General features: G+C 41.9%; 1 protein-coding gene across 8 annotated transcripts in view; it reads left to right on the top strand.

Annotated features, from left to right (window-relative positions):
* The window catches only part of CREB5 (cAMP responsive element binding protein 5), a 484,504-nt gene that overhangs the window by 167,759 nt on the left and 300,109 nt on the right, over nucleotides 1–16,636 (top strand). For 7 of the 8 annotated variants that reach the window (XM_053218281.1, XM_015085960.3, XM_027075175.2 and 4 more), the window contains one exon: nucleotides 8,737–8,858. The exons of the other annotated variant lie outside the window; for it this stretch is intronic. In XM_053218281.1, the coding sequence (XP_053074256.1) occupies nucleotides 8,737–8,858 (122 nt within the window). The remainder of the gene's footprint in view (nucleotides 1–8,736; nucleotides 8,859–16,636) is intronic. 8 annotated transcript variants of the gene reach the window in all.

The raw sequence follows: 16,636 nt of genomic DNA, 5'->3' as shown, positions 1-16,636 counted from the left end.
GAAGTAGAACATGAGATTGATTATGATTAACTGGATGATCTCAGAACCCAAATCCATTGCTCATGGCCATTTGCTACAAACCTACATAATAATCCATGGGCATTTTAAAGGGAAAGTCAGAGAAAAGGTGACCATCTCATTGCAAATTCTTTTTGGAATGAACTAGGGTCTTAAAAAAAAGACTGAATAAGTAAATCTCTCCCTCTCTCTCTCTCTCTCTCTGTCTCTCATGTGGGTGCGCACACGCGTGCGTGCACACACACACACACACACACACACACACACACACACACGGACCATACTTACCTCCTCTTCCATTGATGATGAAGGTACATAGTGACTTCCCACTACTGAAATTCATCAGATCTCTATGGAACAGAGGGTGGCGGAAATGGCTTTGCATTGAAGGGCAGCATGATAATAACAATAGTTACCATTTATTGCCTTGCCTTATACCTATAATTGTGCCTCCTGCTTTATGTACATTATGTTATTTAATCCTGGCCACTTTTTTCACACAAAGAAATAAGATCAGGAGGGTAAGCAGTTTGTCCAAAGTTCCTGTCTATAATTTTCTCATTGTACATCTAGATTTGCTGAGCTACATGCACTAAGAACATGGTTTGGTGTTACATTATTGGCTTACTGCTTCATCATATGGAGAAAACAGTCAAAAGTTTTTAGAAAGAGATTATGTTAACACACTAGCATTTACAGGAACAAAGAGTGCGTTTTAAATCAGATTTTCTTCTCCATTATGACAAGTGGCAATGGGCATGAATAGGAGTTGTCAGCCTGTCATTCATGTTTCCAGCTGGTCAAGCAAAATTAATTTTGAATGATTCACCTGATTACCTCGGAGGCCTTGATCTGCAGTACTCTTTATATATGAAAAACTGGCTTCCAGTCTATTCCAACTGGAAACTAACATCTTTGACAAAGAGTGTAGGAGAACTCTGGCAGCTGGTGACTGAGTGGAAATCTGAAGCTTTAGCTTCCATGGTTCAGGGCAGGGCTTGATCAGAGGGTCACTTTGGATCCCTCAGTTCACCTGGCCTGCGGAGACATGATCTCCTGGTGTTCATAACCCTCTTCACCAGCTCAGCTCCTCTCACATGAATTAAAACTATGGCTTGAGCTGCCTGGGCAGCTCAGTCGGTTAAGCATCCGACTCTTGATTTGGGCTCAGGTCATGGTCCCAGGGTTGTGGGATCGAGCCCCTCATCAGCCTCTGTGCTGAGCATGGAGCCTGCTTAAGATTCTCTCTTTCCCTGTGTCCTTCTCTCTGCTTCACTCTCTCTCGCTCTAAAAATCAATAAATCAATAAATCAAATATTAAAATAAATAATACAATAATAAAGATATAATATATACAAACTTATAAATATTTATATATATAATTTGGATGCTATAAATAATAAAATAAAAAATAAAATAAACAAATAAAAAATAAATAAAATAAAATAAAAATAAATAACATTGTGGCTTGATTGCTGTGAACACTTTGGCTAGGCCATGGCTGACCGTGAGTAGGTGTGGATTATATACTTGATTAATTTAAATCTGAATCTGGGGGCGCCTGGGTGGCGCAGTCGGTTAAGCGTCCGGCTTCAGCCAGGTCACGATCTCGCGGTCCGTGAGTTCGAGCCCCGCGTCAGGCTCTGGGCTGATGGCTCAGAGCCTGGAGCCTGTTTCTGATTCTGTGTCTCCCTCTCTCTCTGCCCCTCCCCCGTTCATGCTCTGTCTCTCTCTGTCCCAAAAATAAATAAACATTGAAAAAAAAAATTAAATCTGAAGCTTCTGGAGCTTCTGGAGCCCTATGTCATATGAGTTGCCCTTGTCAGAGCATTTTCTAGTTGATTCAAGGCCCTCCCAAGGGCCTCTAGTCCACCAGCTCTCCACCTAGACAGTAAATGGATTGCAGCATTCGATCCAGGAGTCTGCCTGTGTCTCATCTCTCGCTGACCTCTGGTGTGGGTATCACCCACACCATGGCCAACGCTTAAACATCCCACCGCTGTTGTTTAAAAACCAGAGTTGCCTTGGTTTGTCCCATGGAAGCACTGCCTCTTGGGACAGATGCAGGGAAAGAGTAACATCAGTGTTGCAGAGAGGACCCTATTGCTCCTATTGTATATTCACACTCAATAAAAGGCACATTTATTGTATAAAGGAGCCTGTCTAAAATTCCGTGGAATTCTGTCAGTTGTTACTGATTATTGCTTTTATAAAGGATTGTGTTATTTTAAAATTCATTTAGGGGCGCCTGGGTGGCTCACTTGGTTGAGCATCCGACTTCAGCTCAGGTCATGATCTCGCGGTCTGTGAGTTCGAGGTCCGCCTCGGGCTCTGTGCGGACAGCTCAGAGCCTGGAGCCTGCTTTGGATTCTGTGTCTCCCTCTCTCTCTGCCCCTCTCCCGCTCATGCTGTGTCTCTCTCTCTCTCTGTCAAAAATAAATAAACATTTAAAAATTTTTGAGAAAAAAATTCATTTAATGTAAACCCTCTTAATTAAGACATTATGAAAACTCAGGGATAGGGATGAAGTAAGAAATTTTCAAGAAAGCACTTGCTGAAAAATTCACGGGATAAATATAACTATAAAAAGAATATCAAAACTAAGAAAAATGCCTTTTCTGACAACCCCAACTCTTACTAAAATAGATATGCTAATTCCAATCCTTTTCTCTATTGATTTGAGCAGCATTCTGCAGGAGTTCCATTAAGCTACGTTTTGTTGGTTGAATCTGAGTCATGCAAATAGTAAAAATGCATTACCTTTTAAAAAATACCCTATAATTAGAATGGTCACTAATTCAAACTGATCTTTCTTATAAGTGGTTTGAATTAGTGGGGCTTTTATAGTGTTCCTAGCCACCATCAATTTAATACGAAATGATGTAAAATTACTTCACATAGTCCTTTAGTGAGACCATAGTTGAGACTATTAGACCAGTGGGTAAGACAATTTTGCTTAGGAAGTTTGCATTCTTCTTCTCTGATATGTTATGGGAACTCTGCTTTTACTGTTTTTTTTTTTTTTTATCACTTGTCTCCTTGCCTTTTTATCATTGAGGAAAATGAAACATAGACAAACGTACAACTCAAATGCAGCTCTGAAACCCAATGAGGTAGCAGCCTATTATTAAATGTAGAGCAGACTAAACACTTTTGAAAAGAAGAATCGGGTTTCAGGCTTTAGCTTTGTGCTTGTCATTTAGACTTTGGAGTAATCATACTTGCTGGGGCTGAAGCATTTGATGCTAGGCAGACTATGGACTGATTGGAAAACTTAGTGAGTTTTTTTCCCCTAATAGTTGTAGCCATGTACTTGTCGTCCTTCCCTGATGTACTGGGGTACAGAATTTCCTATCGTATAACGGAGGGGTGAATTTCTAAATCATATGTCAAGCACTATGGCACTCTTTCAGGTATACAAGAAGGGTCTCTGTATGGCAAGAATCCTCTACCTAGCTGTTTCCAGAGGCAGCGATTCTATGAAAAGGTGCTCCTTTTTCAAGGAACAGACTAACCGTTCCAAGAAGGGAACCTGAAACTGAAATATGACAAACTTTACAAAGGATTTTTTTTTATACCTTTTGGTGCCAATTTTTCTTGTCTGGATGGTAAAGAAATCCCAAGGACATGTAAGGCAGGTAGAATTGGGTAACATACCTTACTTTCCCTGGTCCCGGCTGTCTGGGTCTTCTGAGAAGCTGGTGTGCTCTTTGTGAACTCCCTGCGAGAAAGCAATGTGTAGGTGCTTATGCAGTGCCAATTCAGATTTGCAAAGGTAAGAACGACAAACTACTTTCAACTCAAGGAAAGCCCAAACTCAAAAGTTACTACCTTTTTTTTTTTTTTCAATATATGAAATTTATTGTCAAATTGGTTTCCATACAACACCCAGTGCTCATCCCAAAAGGTGCCCTCCACAATACCCATCACCCACCCTCCTCTCCCTCCCACCCCCCATCAACCCTCAGTTTGTTCTCAGTTTTTAAGAGTCTCTTATGCTTTGGCTCTCTCCCACTCTAACCTCTTTTTTTTTTTTTTTTTTTCCTTCCCCTCCTCCATGGGTTTCTGTTAAGTTTCTCAGGATCCACAGAAGAGTGAAAACATAAAAAGTTACTACCTTTTAGGTTAGTTTGATGGGGTGCCTGAGTGGCTCAGTCGGTTAAGCGTCCGACTTCAGCTCAGGTCATGATCTCACGGTTCGTGAGTTCGAGCCCCACGTCGGGCTCTGTGCTGACAGTTCGGAGCCCGGAGCCTGCTTCGGATTCTGTGTCTCCCTCTCTCTCTGCCCATCCCCCACTCATGCTCTGTCTCTCTCTATTAAACAAATGAATAAACATTAAAAAAAAATCTTTTAGGCTCGTTTGACATTTGGAGTCATTTCTTTCTCTCAGTCAGATGATCCTCACTGAAGTGGAAACACTAAAAGAAAGGTGAGCAGAAGGCCTGCAGTGATCATCTCAGCTCTGAGTTCCCACCGGAACCAGTTCCTGTAAGTCCTTGGAGTGTGGCCTGTTATGACTGAACACACCTTAGACATTACCCACCAATGGGGCATCAGCCACCGTTATTCATGAACTGCTGCTACCATAGCTGATGCATGCTCTTGGTTCTAAATAAGGTGTGGCTTATAAGAATTTTAATTTACGGCCATGGATATTGCTCACCTACTTTAGATCTAATTTCAGCCGGCATAGTCATTTGACAAGGCATTCATGTGGCTGAGAAACTCTGACTCTTTTATGTAAGCTGCTGATAGATTTAGCTGTCCTCTTTTTGAAGATTTGCACATTTCCTGGCTTACTTGGAACTGGTACCATGTGGGATCAAAGACCGCTAGAGACCCTGTATTAATTCTAATAAATGTTAAAATAAAAGTTAAGCTCCATTTTCTGGTTCCTGTTGTAACTGGAAAGAATAGCTCATTCACAAGAAGAAAATGAATTAAAAATTAGGAACAGTGTGCCTTATCTCTTCCAAATGTGGGTACAGATATCTGTTTTGCTTTTCCCTTAGTATATCATACAGCAAAGAAAGTCACATTCAGTAACAACTCTATGGCCTCCATCTGGGTCTTCTGCTCTAGGGGTAGGAGGGAACCAACTCCCTTTAGGGTTCAAAGCTCCCCTTGCTTCAGACCTTTTGTTTCCTTGTTGCTGCCGAGAGGCTCGTGATGGCGGCCATTGCCTTTACTATCCCTGTGTCGTGTTCCTTCCACCTCCTTTTCTGATGTATGTGTGTGCGTGTGCGGGCACTGGAATCTGGGAATAATTTTGCTGAGAGAAGACAGAACACATTTCTCAAGCTTGCTTGAGGTTTGGCCTCCAAATGCCAGTGTGAATTTGATTTCATGGCCCATCTCATGAACTCATCTTAGGGTTCAGGACTCATATGGATCCTTCTAGGATTACTGTTCCCTCTACCTGGAATCATGGCTCTCAGCTTGTAAATCTCCAACAGAGAAATATAGAGGAGCAGAAGAAAAATTAAAACCTGGCAAACTAAATTCCTACTGATGACAAGTGGTCTAGTATTTCAGTTCTGTTGTGTGTTGTTTTCGAAGGCTTTTTTGTCACAAAATGACCTGAAAGATAGTAGAGAGTCTGTGGGATTATAATATGGTTCTGTTACATGAGGGATATGAATGATCCCAAGAAATTAAATTTTTTTTTTAACATTTATTTATTTTTGAGAGAGGGAGAGACAGAGCACGAACGGGGGAGGGTCAGAGAGAGAGGGAAACACAGAATCCGAAACAGGCTCCAGGCTCCGAGCTGCCAGCACAGAGCCCGATGCGGGGCTCGAACTCACGGACGGCGAGATCATGACCTAAGCCAAAGTCGGACGCTTAACCTATTGAGCCACCCAGGCACCCCGATTCCAAGATATTTTAAAAGAACCAAGGATGGTTAGGATTGTCAGTTACCAATACAATTATGTGACTCAATTTCTAAACGGGCCTGTGGTGAGTTTCAGTTTCCTTACAAGTAAAAGGGGGAAGATGATTTCTACTGAACATGGTTGGTGTGAAAATTAATGAGATGATGTGTCATACAAAGCACTTAACACTATGCCTGACATGGAATAAGCACTCAATAAATGGAAGAATATGTACACACACACACACACGCACACACACCCTTTATTTTCACTGTCAGGTCTTGTCTATTTGTACCTTCTGTTCCGGAACCTTCTTTTTTTCTCTAGCCTTTACCTCTGGCCTAACTTCTAGTGTCTAGCCAGCTGTTCCTGATGCTTCCATTAAACTGTCCTTTAAATGGTTATGTTCCTTTGACCTGCTGACAGTGACTTTTGAAGGGAACCCAGTACGGTGGTGATTTTAGGACTCATAGAACCATGTGACTTTAGAACTTTACTTGAAAGATAAGGAATATGAGGTCCAGAGAATGTAGGGAATTTCTCCCAAATCATACAGTTTTCAATTCTGGATTTCTGGGTTGCCAACATTGTCTTTTACACATGTAACAGAGTTCTTCAGACCCAGAGGAGAGTCCCGGCAAAGCACAGGATTTAGGTTGAGAAGGGATTATGTCTGAAAGTAAAAGAGGACTGATAAAATGGTTACAAATTGTGACCTTGTGTAAGGTACTTATCTCTCCATTTCTAAAATAATAGGTACCTACTTACCTCATAGGATCTTGTGAGATCTAGATTCTAGACAATGTGGGTGAAAATGTTTGTAAACTGCAAAATGCTTCATAAATACTAATTTTATCTTTTTTATGCTATTTTATCACACCATATACATATGTGTATATACATATACATATACATGTTAGATGTATATTGGGACATAAATGTGTATATGTGACTCTTAGTAGATTAGTGTGCTAATAAAACCATTTTCAATCAAACCCAACTTTTTTCTGGCTTTTATCTGTAGTGTCCAATTTGTGATCATCTGTGGTAGGCTCTCTGTGTACTGCAAAGAGAGCTCAGGATCTTGGAGGCTGGGCTAAGAATGGGAAAGGATGCAGAAGGGGATTTTTGCTGCATTGAAATCCAGGTCAACCAGTTGGGTGCTTAACAGGTGAAAAAGCCCCTTGCCATAAGGAATCAGGAGATCTTGCCTTGGAAGGGCTGAATATATGGGGATCTCAAACTACTTTCATCTTCATGAATATTAAGCTATTTCCTTGAGTCTCAACGGATGATTTACTGGGATTAACTGCTCTGTGTGTGACTTAGAAAAGTAAACGTGATTCTAGTTTCTTATCATCCAGGAAAGTGTAAAGAGCGGGCAGAAATGGCAAATTCGTGTCCACTTGTGGGCACTCTTGGGTTGAATGGTAGTGATGTGTTAGAGAACCGTGCAGAAGGAGATTTGGGGACTGAGGATAGGTCAAGTTGGACAAGTGCCGTAAGTAACCTAGCAGTGTGTACTGTGGGCTCAGGTGGGAATAATATATGTACATATTGGAGATAGCGCCAGGGCCTTGGTTATAGTCCTGGTGTCATCCATCACATCCACCTGGGAGACCTTAAACAAGACTCTTCATCACTCAGGACTTCAGTTTTCCTCATTTGCAAAATAATTAGCATGGCCATTTTGCATGGCCATCTTCTGTTTAGAACACAGGGACAGTTTACAATTTTCTTCATGTCAACTCCAGTATACCTTTACCAAGGAAGATGACCATCCTTAGTGATTACAAAGGTATAATTCTACCTTTATTGACCTTATAGGATCTTGTGTGATCTAGATGATATAGAACATGTGTGAAAACATTTTGTAAACTGCAAACGTTGCGTAAATGTGGAGCCACAAATAGTGGCTTCAGACCCTCCAGTTTTCTAAGTTATATTCTCTCTAGACAGTCAAGAATATGAAAGAAATTCCTTTTAAAGAGTTTTCTCAGAACATTCTTTTGGCTATAGCAAAGGAAAATGAAATTAATAATTATATTTTTAATGGATGAAAGCTGAATGTGTTTGACTTGGAACCTTTCATCATCCTCTATGACTCTCAAAAATGAGAGACAGAATTGCTATATTTTCCTTTTCCATTAAGAAAAAGGAATTGGGGCGCCTGGGTGGCTCAGTCAGTTGAGTGCCCGTCTCTTGATTTTTGACTCAGGTCATGATCTCACGGTTGGTGGGTTCAAGCCCTGCATTGGGCTCTCTGGGCTGACAGTGCAGAACCTGCTTGGGATTTTCTTTCTCCCTCTCTCTCTGCCCCTCCCGTTTGTTCTCCCTCTCTCAAAATAAACAAATAAACTTTAAAAAAAAAAAGAAAAAGAATTAATATGCTTGTTTGTTTCTTTTTGTTTGATACACACTTTTACAAAATCTGTTTCCCCCCTAAAATCAAGCTTATCTTTGTCTCAGAAGATTTTTTTTGGCCTGATTTTAGCTAAATCATTTTTTTTTCCAGTTAAAAAAAGGTCATTCCGCACTTTGCAATGTTTTTTCAAGTGATAGGGACCCCAGAAAGTTGACAGTGGGATCTCTGGAGGTTGTCTGGAGGAAGTTTGGAAAACCCTCACATACGCAGCCTGCTACACGTTGTATTCCTTCTGTGAGATTTGTGGTTTTATTTTCTTCCATATTGTCATTTTATTCAAAAGGGTGGAAGATTATGGATGACTAATTGGCATTTTAATTAAGGCAAGGGGAGGGGATTAGTGAATTTTAGCTCATGCTTGCTACTGGCTTTTGAGGAAAAGATCCCATGTATGATCCCTCGGTCTCTGTTTTCAGATCAGACTCCGACCCCAACGAGATTCCTGAAGAACTGTGAGGAGGTGGGGCTCTTCAATGAGCTGGACTGCTCCCTTGAGCATGAGTTCAGGAAGGCTCAGGAGGAGGAGAGCAGCAAGCGGGTAGGTTTGCTTGAATGGACACCTCGACAGGTGCCTCCTCTCACCCCCATTAGAATCTTCTGTGTGGAAACTTAGGTGGCACCGCAGATTGTGCTGATGTGGCCCTACAACAGCATTTTATGCATTTGCAAGTATTTGTCTCATGTTTTTTAAAAAAAAGGATGAAGCCCTGATTGTGGTAGAATCCCTCAAGGGGAAAACAGACATGAAATGTGAAATTCAAGCAAAAAAAAATGTACCTGATTCTTGAACGTTGAGTTGGACAAACTCAGACTTCTTCTATTCAAAACTAGTTGATTTAGTTTGCTAAATATTTAGTAGCAAGTCTTACATGGGCGTTGCATGCAGAAGACGAAAGTCAAAGAGACAATAGGCAAATAATCATAGCAGGAGCAGAGAGGGGTTTCATTTGATTTTGACAACCTGGGGTAAAATCTTCCCAGTAGAACTCCACCAGCATGACAGTTACTTTCCAGTTGTATTATTGAACAGCTGTTAGTGTTGAGACAAATGATTTAAATGTATGTGTGGATTATTTGTTCTTAATAATGTAGAAAATCGACTTTATGAATGCCCCCACAATATATTCAGTTTATTGTAATGTTGTGCTTGTCTTTTAAAATCACAATAAAGGAAAGGAAACGGGGTCACAAGTAAATGTGATAATTAGCATTTTTCCCATCGTTACGATAGAGCATTATTGAATGCCCACGATGTACTAAACAACAAATTAGACACGTTCCATGAACAGAGACTTAAAATGTGGAAGTTGGTTGAAAGGAAGGGCTGGCTAAGTTGTCACGGATTCTGAAGTTCCAGCTGTTCCATCCGGAGGAGACATTTTAAAAGGCTCTGATATTTCAAAACCTTCGAATCCTCCTGTATGTGAAATTATAATAATCCCTCGACCAGACTTTTCATGTCACATTCTTACATCCAGAGAGTCAAGGGCTTGCACTGAGTCTGTACCGCTTTAGGAAACATCATGATAATTGGTGAAGGAGACAAGAGAGGTATGAAATCTCAATCAACTCATTTTATTTGTATATGGTTACTTTGTCATGCGTACCTGATACAGCCACTTCCCTCACCCTCCAAGTGACATGAAAGGCTCCCCCGCCCCTTTTAAACAAATACTTACTTAGCACTTGTTAGCCAGGCGCTGTTCTGAGCACTTAAAAATTCAAGTCAAGAAAAATAGAAGGCATATGTTCTATAATTCACTGCACTAGAAACGTATTTTTTAAAAATGAAAATAACAAGGGCAAAGAAGAACCCAAAAGTCTAGTAAATTTCCTCTGGTTGAATAATAAATTTAGCTCTCCTGGTAGACAGGGCATGTGTGAAAGACCAAGGGATTAATAAATTCATTCATTCCTCAAGAGAGTCAATGTTGGCTTCTTAGATTAAAACTGAACTATAAGAAAGATGTGTACTGGTTCATTTTGGTTCGTATTATTTTCATTTCCGGTAGAATGCTTTTAACCAAAGTATGTGCCCTTGATTTTCTTACAGACATTTACCGAGGACAGCGTTAGGAAGCCCATGGTAGGGGTGTGGTTTTAGATGTTCTCCTTTGCGTAGTACTCATGATCTTCTATATGAAGCCCCATGGGAGGAAATTCTTGCAGGTCTGAATTCCAGGAAATACTTTGCTTCCCCCAAAGGAACTGAAATATTTTGTCCTCATGGACATGAGAATCCTGTAACTGGTTCTGTTTCTCTTTTTGCTTTGACTGCTCGGTTAACAGAAAGCCAAGTTTACTGCTTAACTTTGAGAACTTTTTAGAACACTATGATGAACATATTTTACTTCTCCCCAGACTAGACTTTCAGTTCTAGTTTATATTTCCTCTGGTCCTGATTTTTAATTTAAAAAGCATTTCTATGCTATACATTTTTTTTTTTTTTGGCGAATTGCTTTTGAGTCCTTGTGGGTTGAGAATGAGTATAAATAATTAAACTTTAAAAAATTCAAGTAATTTGGCAAGCAAAGTTGAGAAAAAGAAGACTATTGTAGTTGTAGAAGTACATATTTTAAACACATCCTTAAAACATTTTTAAAAAGTGTCTTTTGAATGTTGCTTTTAGCCATGTGCTGGTTTTGTGATGGGTGTTTGGCTGAGGGTAGTCAGTTTCCCTCATGGTTTTGGGGTGGGCGTCTCAAACCCCAACTTTACTTGTACACCAGGAAAGCTGGACAGCATTCAGGCTGTTGAGCTGTCCTCTCCCCTTGCCTCTTTCAAATCAGAGGGGCCAAATCCAGCCTTGGGTGGCCTTGGCTTCTCGAGACCTAATGCACAATGACTTATCCAGCAGCCAAGTGGGCTGGGTTGGTGGCTTCTGCGTGGCATTTCTTTGGAAGCCTCAGGTAGATAAACGAAAGGTAGGGGATTGTCTCCAATCTAGCAGCATTGGTTTGTGCCACCTTTGACCCCACTTCTCTAACTACCAACATCTCTGGCACACTGCCACCCACAGCCCCTGCTTCATTTCTTCATCCCTTGCTTGAAAAGGAGGAATACAAGCTCTTTATTCAAAGCAAACCTTATTGTTATATATTATATTTTGTATGCAATGCTATCTTCTACTTCCTTCCTTCTGCTTCACATTCAGATAATTATTTCTTTTCAATTGTACATCTCCAACCTTCTTCTGGTTTCTTTTCCTCTGGGTATAAGTACTTTATACAAAAATATCGGAAGATTTAGGCTGGTCCTTGCCTCCACCTCTAACTTTCTAGCTGCAGTTTTATCTAGAACATTCTGTTCAAGAGCAAATAGAGAATTGATCCTTGCTTATTAGCCCATTTGGCCATCCATTGGGCAAAATCCTGTTCTAGGGACTATCTCTAATCCTGACAGCCTTCTCCAAAAACGTATCAATGTATGTATAGAATGAGGACAGGCTAGAGGCAGGTCATGACAATGGAAAAAGCCCTAATATCTGTATCTGTATCACATGTAGAAAGCAACACATTCCACAGTTAGCCAATCTTCCACATAAGTATAAGCTCACGGTTTCAAAACTCTTTAATAAGAGATGTTTTTCCCTTGAAAAAGCATCCATCACTAGCAGGCGTCACAAATCTCAGTTTGCCTGTGGCTTAGAAGTCAGGGTCGTCTATGTCCTGAAACAGTTGAGAAACTTGTGCTCATCATGTATTCATTCAGTAAATCTTTTTGAGTGCTCATCACGTGCCAGGCACTGTCTGAGCCTTGATGAATATTACCCAGGGACTAAAGCTAATTAAAAACAAAACCCTGCCTTCAGGCAGGTTGCTTCTCATGGGTAAGACAGATAATAAGTAAAAACAGTAGAGCATATAACGTGTCAAAAGGTGATAAGTGTTACAGCAGGAAAGGGGCAGAATGAGTGTCAGGGGTGGTCACCGGGTTGCCGGTAAGTGGACACATGCGGCAGAGACCCGAAGGAGGAGAGTGGAGCTTTGCTTCAGAGCAGGTGTGTGTTGAGGAGAAGAATGTTCCAAGTGGAGAGAGCAATGAGTCAAAGCTCTAAGGCTGGAGGACGCTCTGTGGGTTGGAGGAATCGCAAAGAGGAGAGTATATAGTAAGCTAAAGAGTGGGCACCAGGAGGGCAGATTCCAGAAGGTCTGCGGCCTCCAGATTTTTCTCCCGGTGAGATGGGGAACCGTAAAGAGTTTCAAGCAGAGGAGTGATAGGATCTGACTTATATATTAGAAAGTTCACTTCAGCTGCTGAGTTGAAAGTAAACTGTTGCAGGACAAGAGCTGGGAGAGAGCAGTTAAGGAGACTAAAGGAAGACTCTAGATTAAAGGTGATGTTGGATTGGTCCAAGGTGGAGACGGAGGAAGTGGTTCCATTCTGGGTCTATTTTGAAGATACAGTCAACAGGATTTGCTGATGATCTGGGGAGTAATAGCAAGGATGGAATCAAAAGTGAACCAGGTTTTTGGCCTAAGCAACTGGAAGTATGGGGAGTTGCCTGTGGGAAGAGCCAGTTTGAGGGGAAGACCGTGGAGACTGTTTTTTTTTTTGACTTCAGTGGAGATATGGAACCGGCACGTGGGTATAGTGGTCTGTAATTCAGAAAGAGGCAATTCGCCTTGAGATATGAATTTGGGAGTCACTGGCCTGTAGATGGGGTTTAAATACATGAGACTTGATGGAATCGCCTGAGCCAGGAATCCATGGCGATGAAGTGGAGAAGGTCTCAGCATGGAACTTGGCGGACTCCTCCCGAACCTCCAGGAAAGAGTATTCAACTCTCCTCAGTGGCCAGGGCTGACACAGACGACCCTGAGGCGTGAAGAATCAAGTCAAGTACAGAACCCTACCGGTAATACTGAATAGACTCTAGTAACGGTTGGCAGTTAGCATGCTGATTTCATTTTCCGTGTCAGAGGCGAAAAAAACAGAAACAAAAACAAAAAAGATTTTTAAAAAGAGAAAAATAAAGAGGAAGGTGAGTTGACCTAATTTTAAATTTGATTTTTAAAAGACAGATGGAATAATGCATGCGTAGGAAGCGGGATATAGCTTCATCATATGATAATAATTGGGAGTGCGTGCGTGCGTGCGTGTGTGCGTGTGTGTGTGTGTGTGAGTGTGTGTAAGGGGAGTTGAGAGGACTAGAAATGAACTCCTTTGTCTTGCTGAGAGAAATATAACATTACAGCCTCACGTGGTGAAGGACCCTGGAGATGAAAAGCACGGTGTGTAAGTGCTAAGTGTTGCTCTCCTCCCATAGGACCTAAATTTGACTCATCATGCTGATGCAGCAATAGCAAATTAGGGCATTTCCATGCTCTAGAATTCCTACCCAAATGATGAAAAGTGCAGTCTATTCCCAGAGGGGATTGACTGTTTAACACATGGGAACAAGGGACAAGCTACAATCTTAAGATCTTGGATCCCAGCTCAACAGGAGTCACGGAACAGGGCACGGCCAGGTCAGCCTCAGCTCGGAAAAGTAGGCGGCTCAATCTGATTAAATTCTGTACCTGGAAATCATGTTACTCGACACCACCAGTTACTTGGGGGAGAGAGGGTGCAGAGAGGAGGCCCTCTGCCTTCGTCCACACTCTCTTGCTCTGTCAACCCCTGGCTGGCACTGCTGCCCTCTGGGGAAGGTAGGATTGGTGCCGAATGGAAACGAAAAGAAACCCAGTTGAGCAAACTTACAGCAGCTGCTCTGTTAACACGTTGCTTCTACGATATTTGTGTAAAACGGTCCCTCCTTGCAGATGTCTGGAGAAAAAGAATATTCTGAAACTTAAACTTGGTTTTACTCTGGTTTTGAAAATGTCGTCATGCTTGCTAAATCCTAGGAGATGAAACCATGAAACTGGTTTTGATCTTCTCGTGTTTTGTTTTGTTTTGTTTTGTTTTGAATCAGCATGACTGAAAGGAAACCCCCACTAGCAATGCTCTAAGACATAACAACCTATTTCTTCCCCCATGCCAGTGATTGGAAAACCTAACCTTTATCTTGTAAGGATTCTTTTGGTCCTCCCATGTCAGTACACTACAAATGTAAAACCTTTCAGCTTTCTCCTTATTGGTTTACATTATGCCCTCAGCTTGAGTGGACTTTGACACTGGAAGAGAGGTTGGCTTGGCCTTTGCATCCCACTCAGGGGAGCGACTAAACCCGTGGAAAAGACCGGAAGCTATTTCATGTGTTTCAGCTTCCTGGGATTTAGGGTTAATGCGTATAGTCTTTACCAGAGATTATTAAGAGTTGGCATCCACTGCCCCATATGTCAGCGAATCAAGATGTGATTTGAGGCTCTGCCTCAATTTTAGAATGGGGTGGGAAATAAAAACTCAAAGTAGAGTATTTTTTATTTAAAAAAAAATTTTGGCAGGGGCGCCTGGGTGGCTCAGTTGGTTAAGCTTCCGACTCCAGCTCAGGCCATGATCTCCTGGTTCGTGAGTTCGAGCCCCACATCAGGCTCTGTGCTGAGACCTCAGAGCCTGGAGCCTGCTTTAGATTCTGTGTCTCCCTCTCTCTCCCTGCCCCTCCCCTGCTTGCACTCTGTCTCCCTCATAGATAAATAAACATTAAAACAAATTTAAAAATAAATAAGTTTTTGGCAGAAAGTCAGGGCAACCTCAAAGTGGCAAAATGCATTGTCTGTTGCCTTGCAAAGAACAAGAACTTGATATCAAGTATATTTGATATGGATGGTAGGGGAAGGCCCACGGTTTGGGGGAATACCGACCGAGAGGCGTGCTTGGTATTTGGCCATCTCCTCCCTTGAAGACTTTGTATATTTGGATAATTTGGACTAAAATGGATGAATCCTCACAACGTAACTTGCACACTGAGGAAAAAATATGTTTATCTCTTGAAACTGAGGATCTAATCTCTGATGCTAAATTATTTGGCAGTTCCTGGCTCCGCCTTCAGCCAGTGTTCTAATCTGAATTAAAAGGGGGTGGTGGCTGGGGGGTGGGACTTGCGGATAAATGTCTGAGCCTATGAGTGGCAGGTTTGATTGTTCTCTGAGTTCAGTATTAAGCCTGTAAGTTTTTGGTCCTGGGTCCTGTTGATATTTGCTAGCCCACGACACGTGTCCCACCAAGACGGAGGTCTCGGCCTGATGTCTTTGGGGAGAGTTGATCGCCAGGCTTCCAGAGGCTAAAGTCTGAATGAGAAACAGTTTGCATTCATCCCGTGCTGTGACGGGTGGCCTCGCACGAGGCACTTATGTTTCCACTTGAAGCTGTGCAGTGGAAGAGAATGGGAGGCTCAGACCCTGTTTAGGGTGTAACCGGAAGATTCCAAGAGGGAACCGGGTATTGACTTTGAGAACCGCTTTTTGTGTTGGAATATCACAGAATAAATTAGTATTTTCTTGCACCAGTATTTCCTGTTCAGTTGTGACAGGGAACAGCAATGATCAAAGTACTTAGGTACTCCCGAAGCGTATTCAGGCCCACGTATGCCACTTTGAACATGTTGTTAATAATTTGATTTTGGTCCCTCTAGTTCACAGGGAATAACTATAGGTGATTATACCGGTACTGTGTTCCCCATTTAAATGCAGAGGAATGAACTATCAAGAGAGACAGAGCGTTGATAGGCCTTCCCCACGGAGGGCCGGTGGTAAGGCTCTTCTCTCTGCTTTGTCTCTGCCTCCTTGTCTTTTGGCTGTATTCCCTCCCAGGTGGTTTCTGCTTACACCTCTTCTTCAGAAAACTCATAAATTCTCACAGCGTAACAATCAGCTCCACCAGACAATTCCTTCAACTCTACATCTAGTCTTCAGACTTGAATATTAGCCTCCAGTCTGCAGCTGCTACCCACATTCCCATCGAACACCCCGCTGCTACTCCCAACTGCCCTCAAAGTGTACTCAGAGCCTCCTCGTGCAAACTCACTGCCTTGTCAGAGGCATGTGTCCCCCCGCCGCAGGAGTCCGTTTTGCCTTCCAAGCCTCCTTTGCCCCAGCAACTTTCTTAGGAAAGAGACCTCCTCTCTTCCCTTTAGTTTTCGTTTCTGTCACCTCAAGTCTAGACCGTCATCACTGCCTACCGGGTTATCGCTGTGAATTCCAAGAAAGTTTCTGACCGCTAACCTAACTTGAAAGAAATACCTCGTGTTAAGCCTTGCAAAATTGAATGCATTTTTTAAGCAATAAAGAAACTAACCGAAGTGTTTACAAGTTAAAAAAAAAAACACAGTTGCAAACATTTAGAAAAAAATTGTATTTTACTTCTGACTTGTGGTTAAGTTCAAAGTTCCTCCAGGCACTGTGATTGTTAAAAGGTAGAGGGGTTGGTGTGGGA

Source organism: Acinonyx jubatus, chromosome A2, assembly GCF_027475565.1.
Source record: "Acinonyx jubatus isolate Ajub_Pintada_27869175 chromosome A2, VMU_Ajub_asm_v1.0, whole genome shotgun sequence".
NCBI classification, from domain to species: domain Eukaryota; kingdom Metazoa; phylum Chordata; class Mammalia; order Carnivora; family Felidae; genus Acinonyx; species Acinonyx jubatus.
This window is presented reverse-complemented; position numbering and strand designations above follow the sequence as displayed.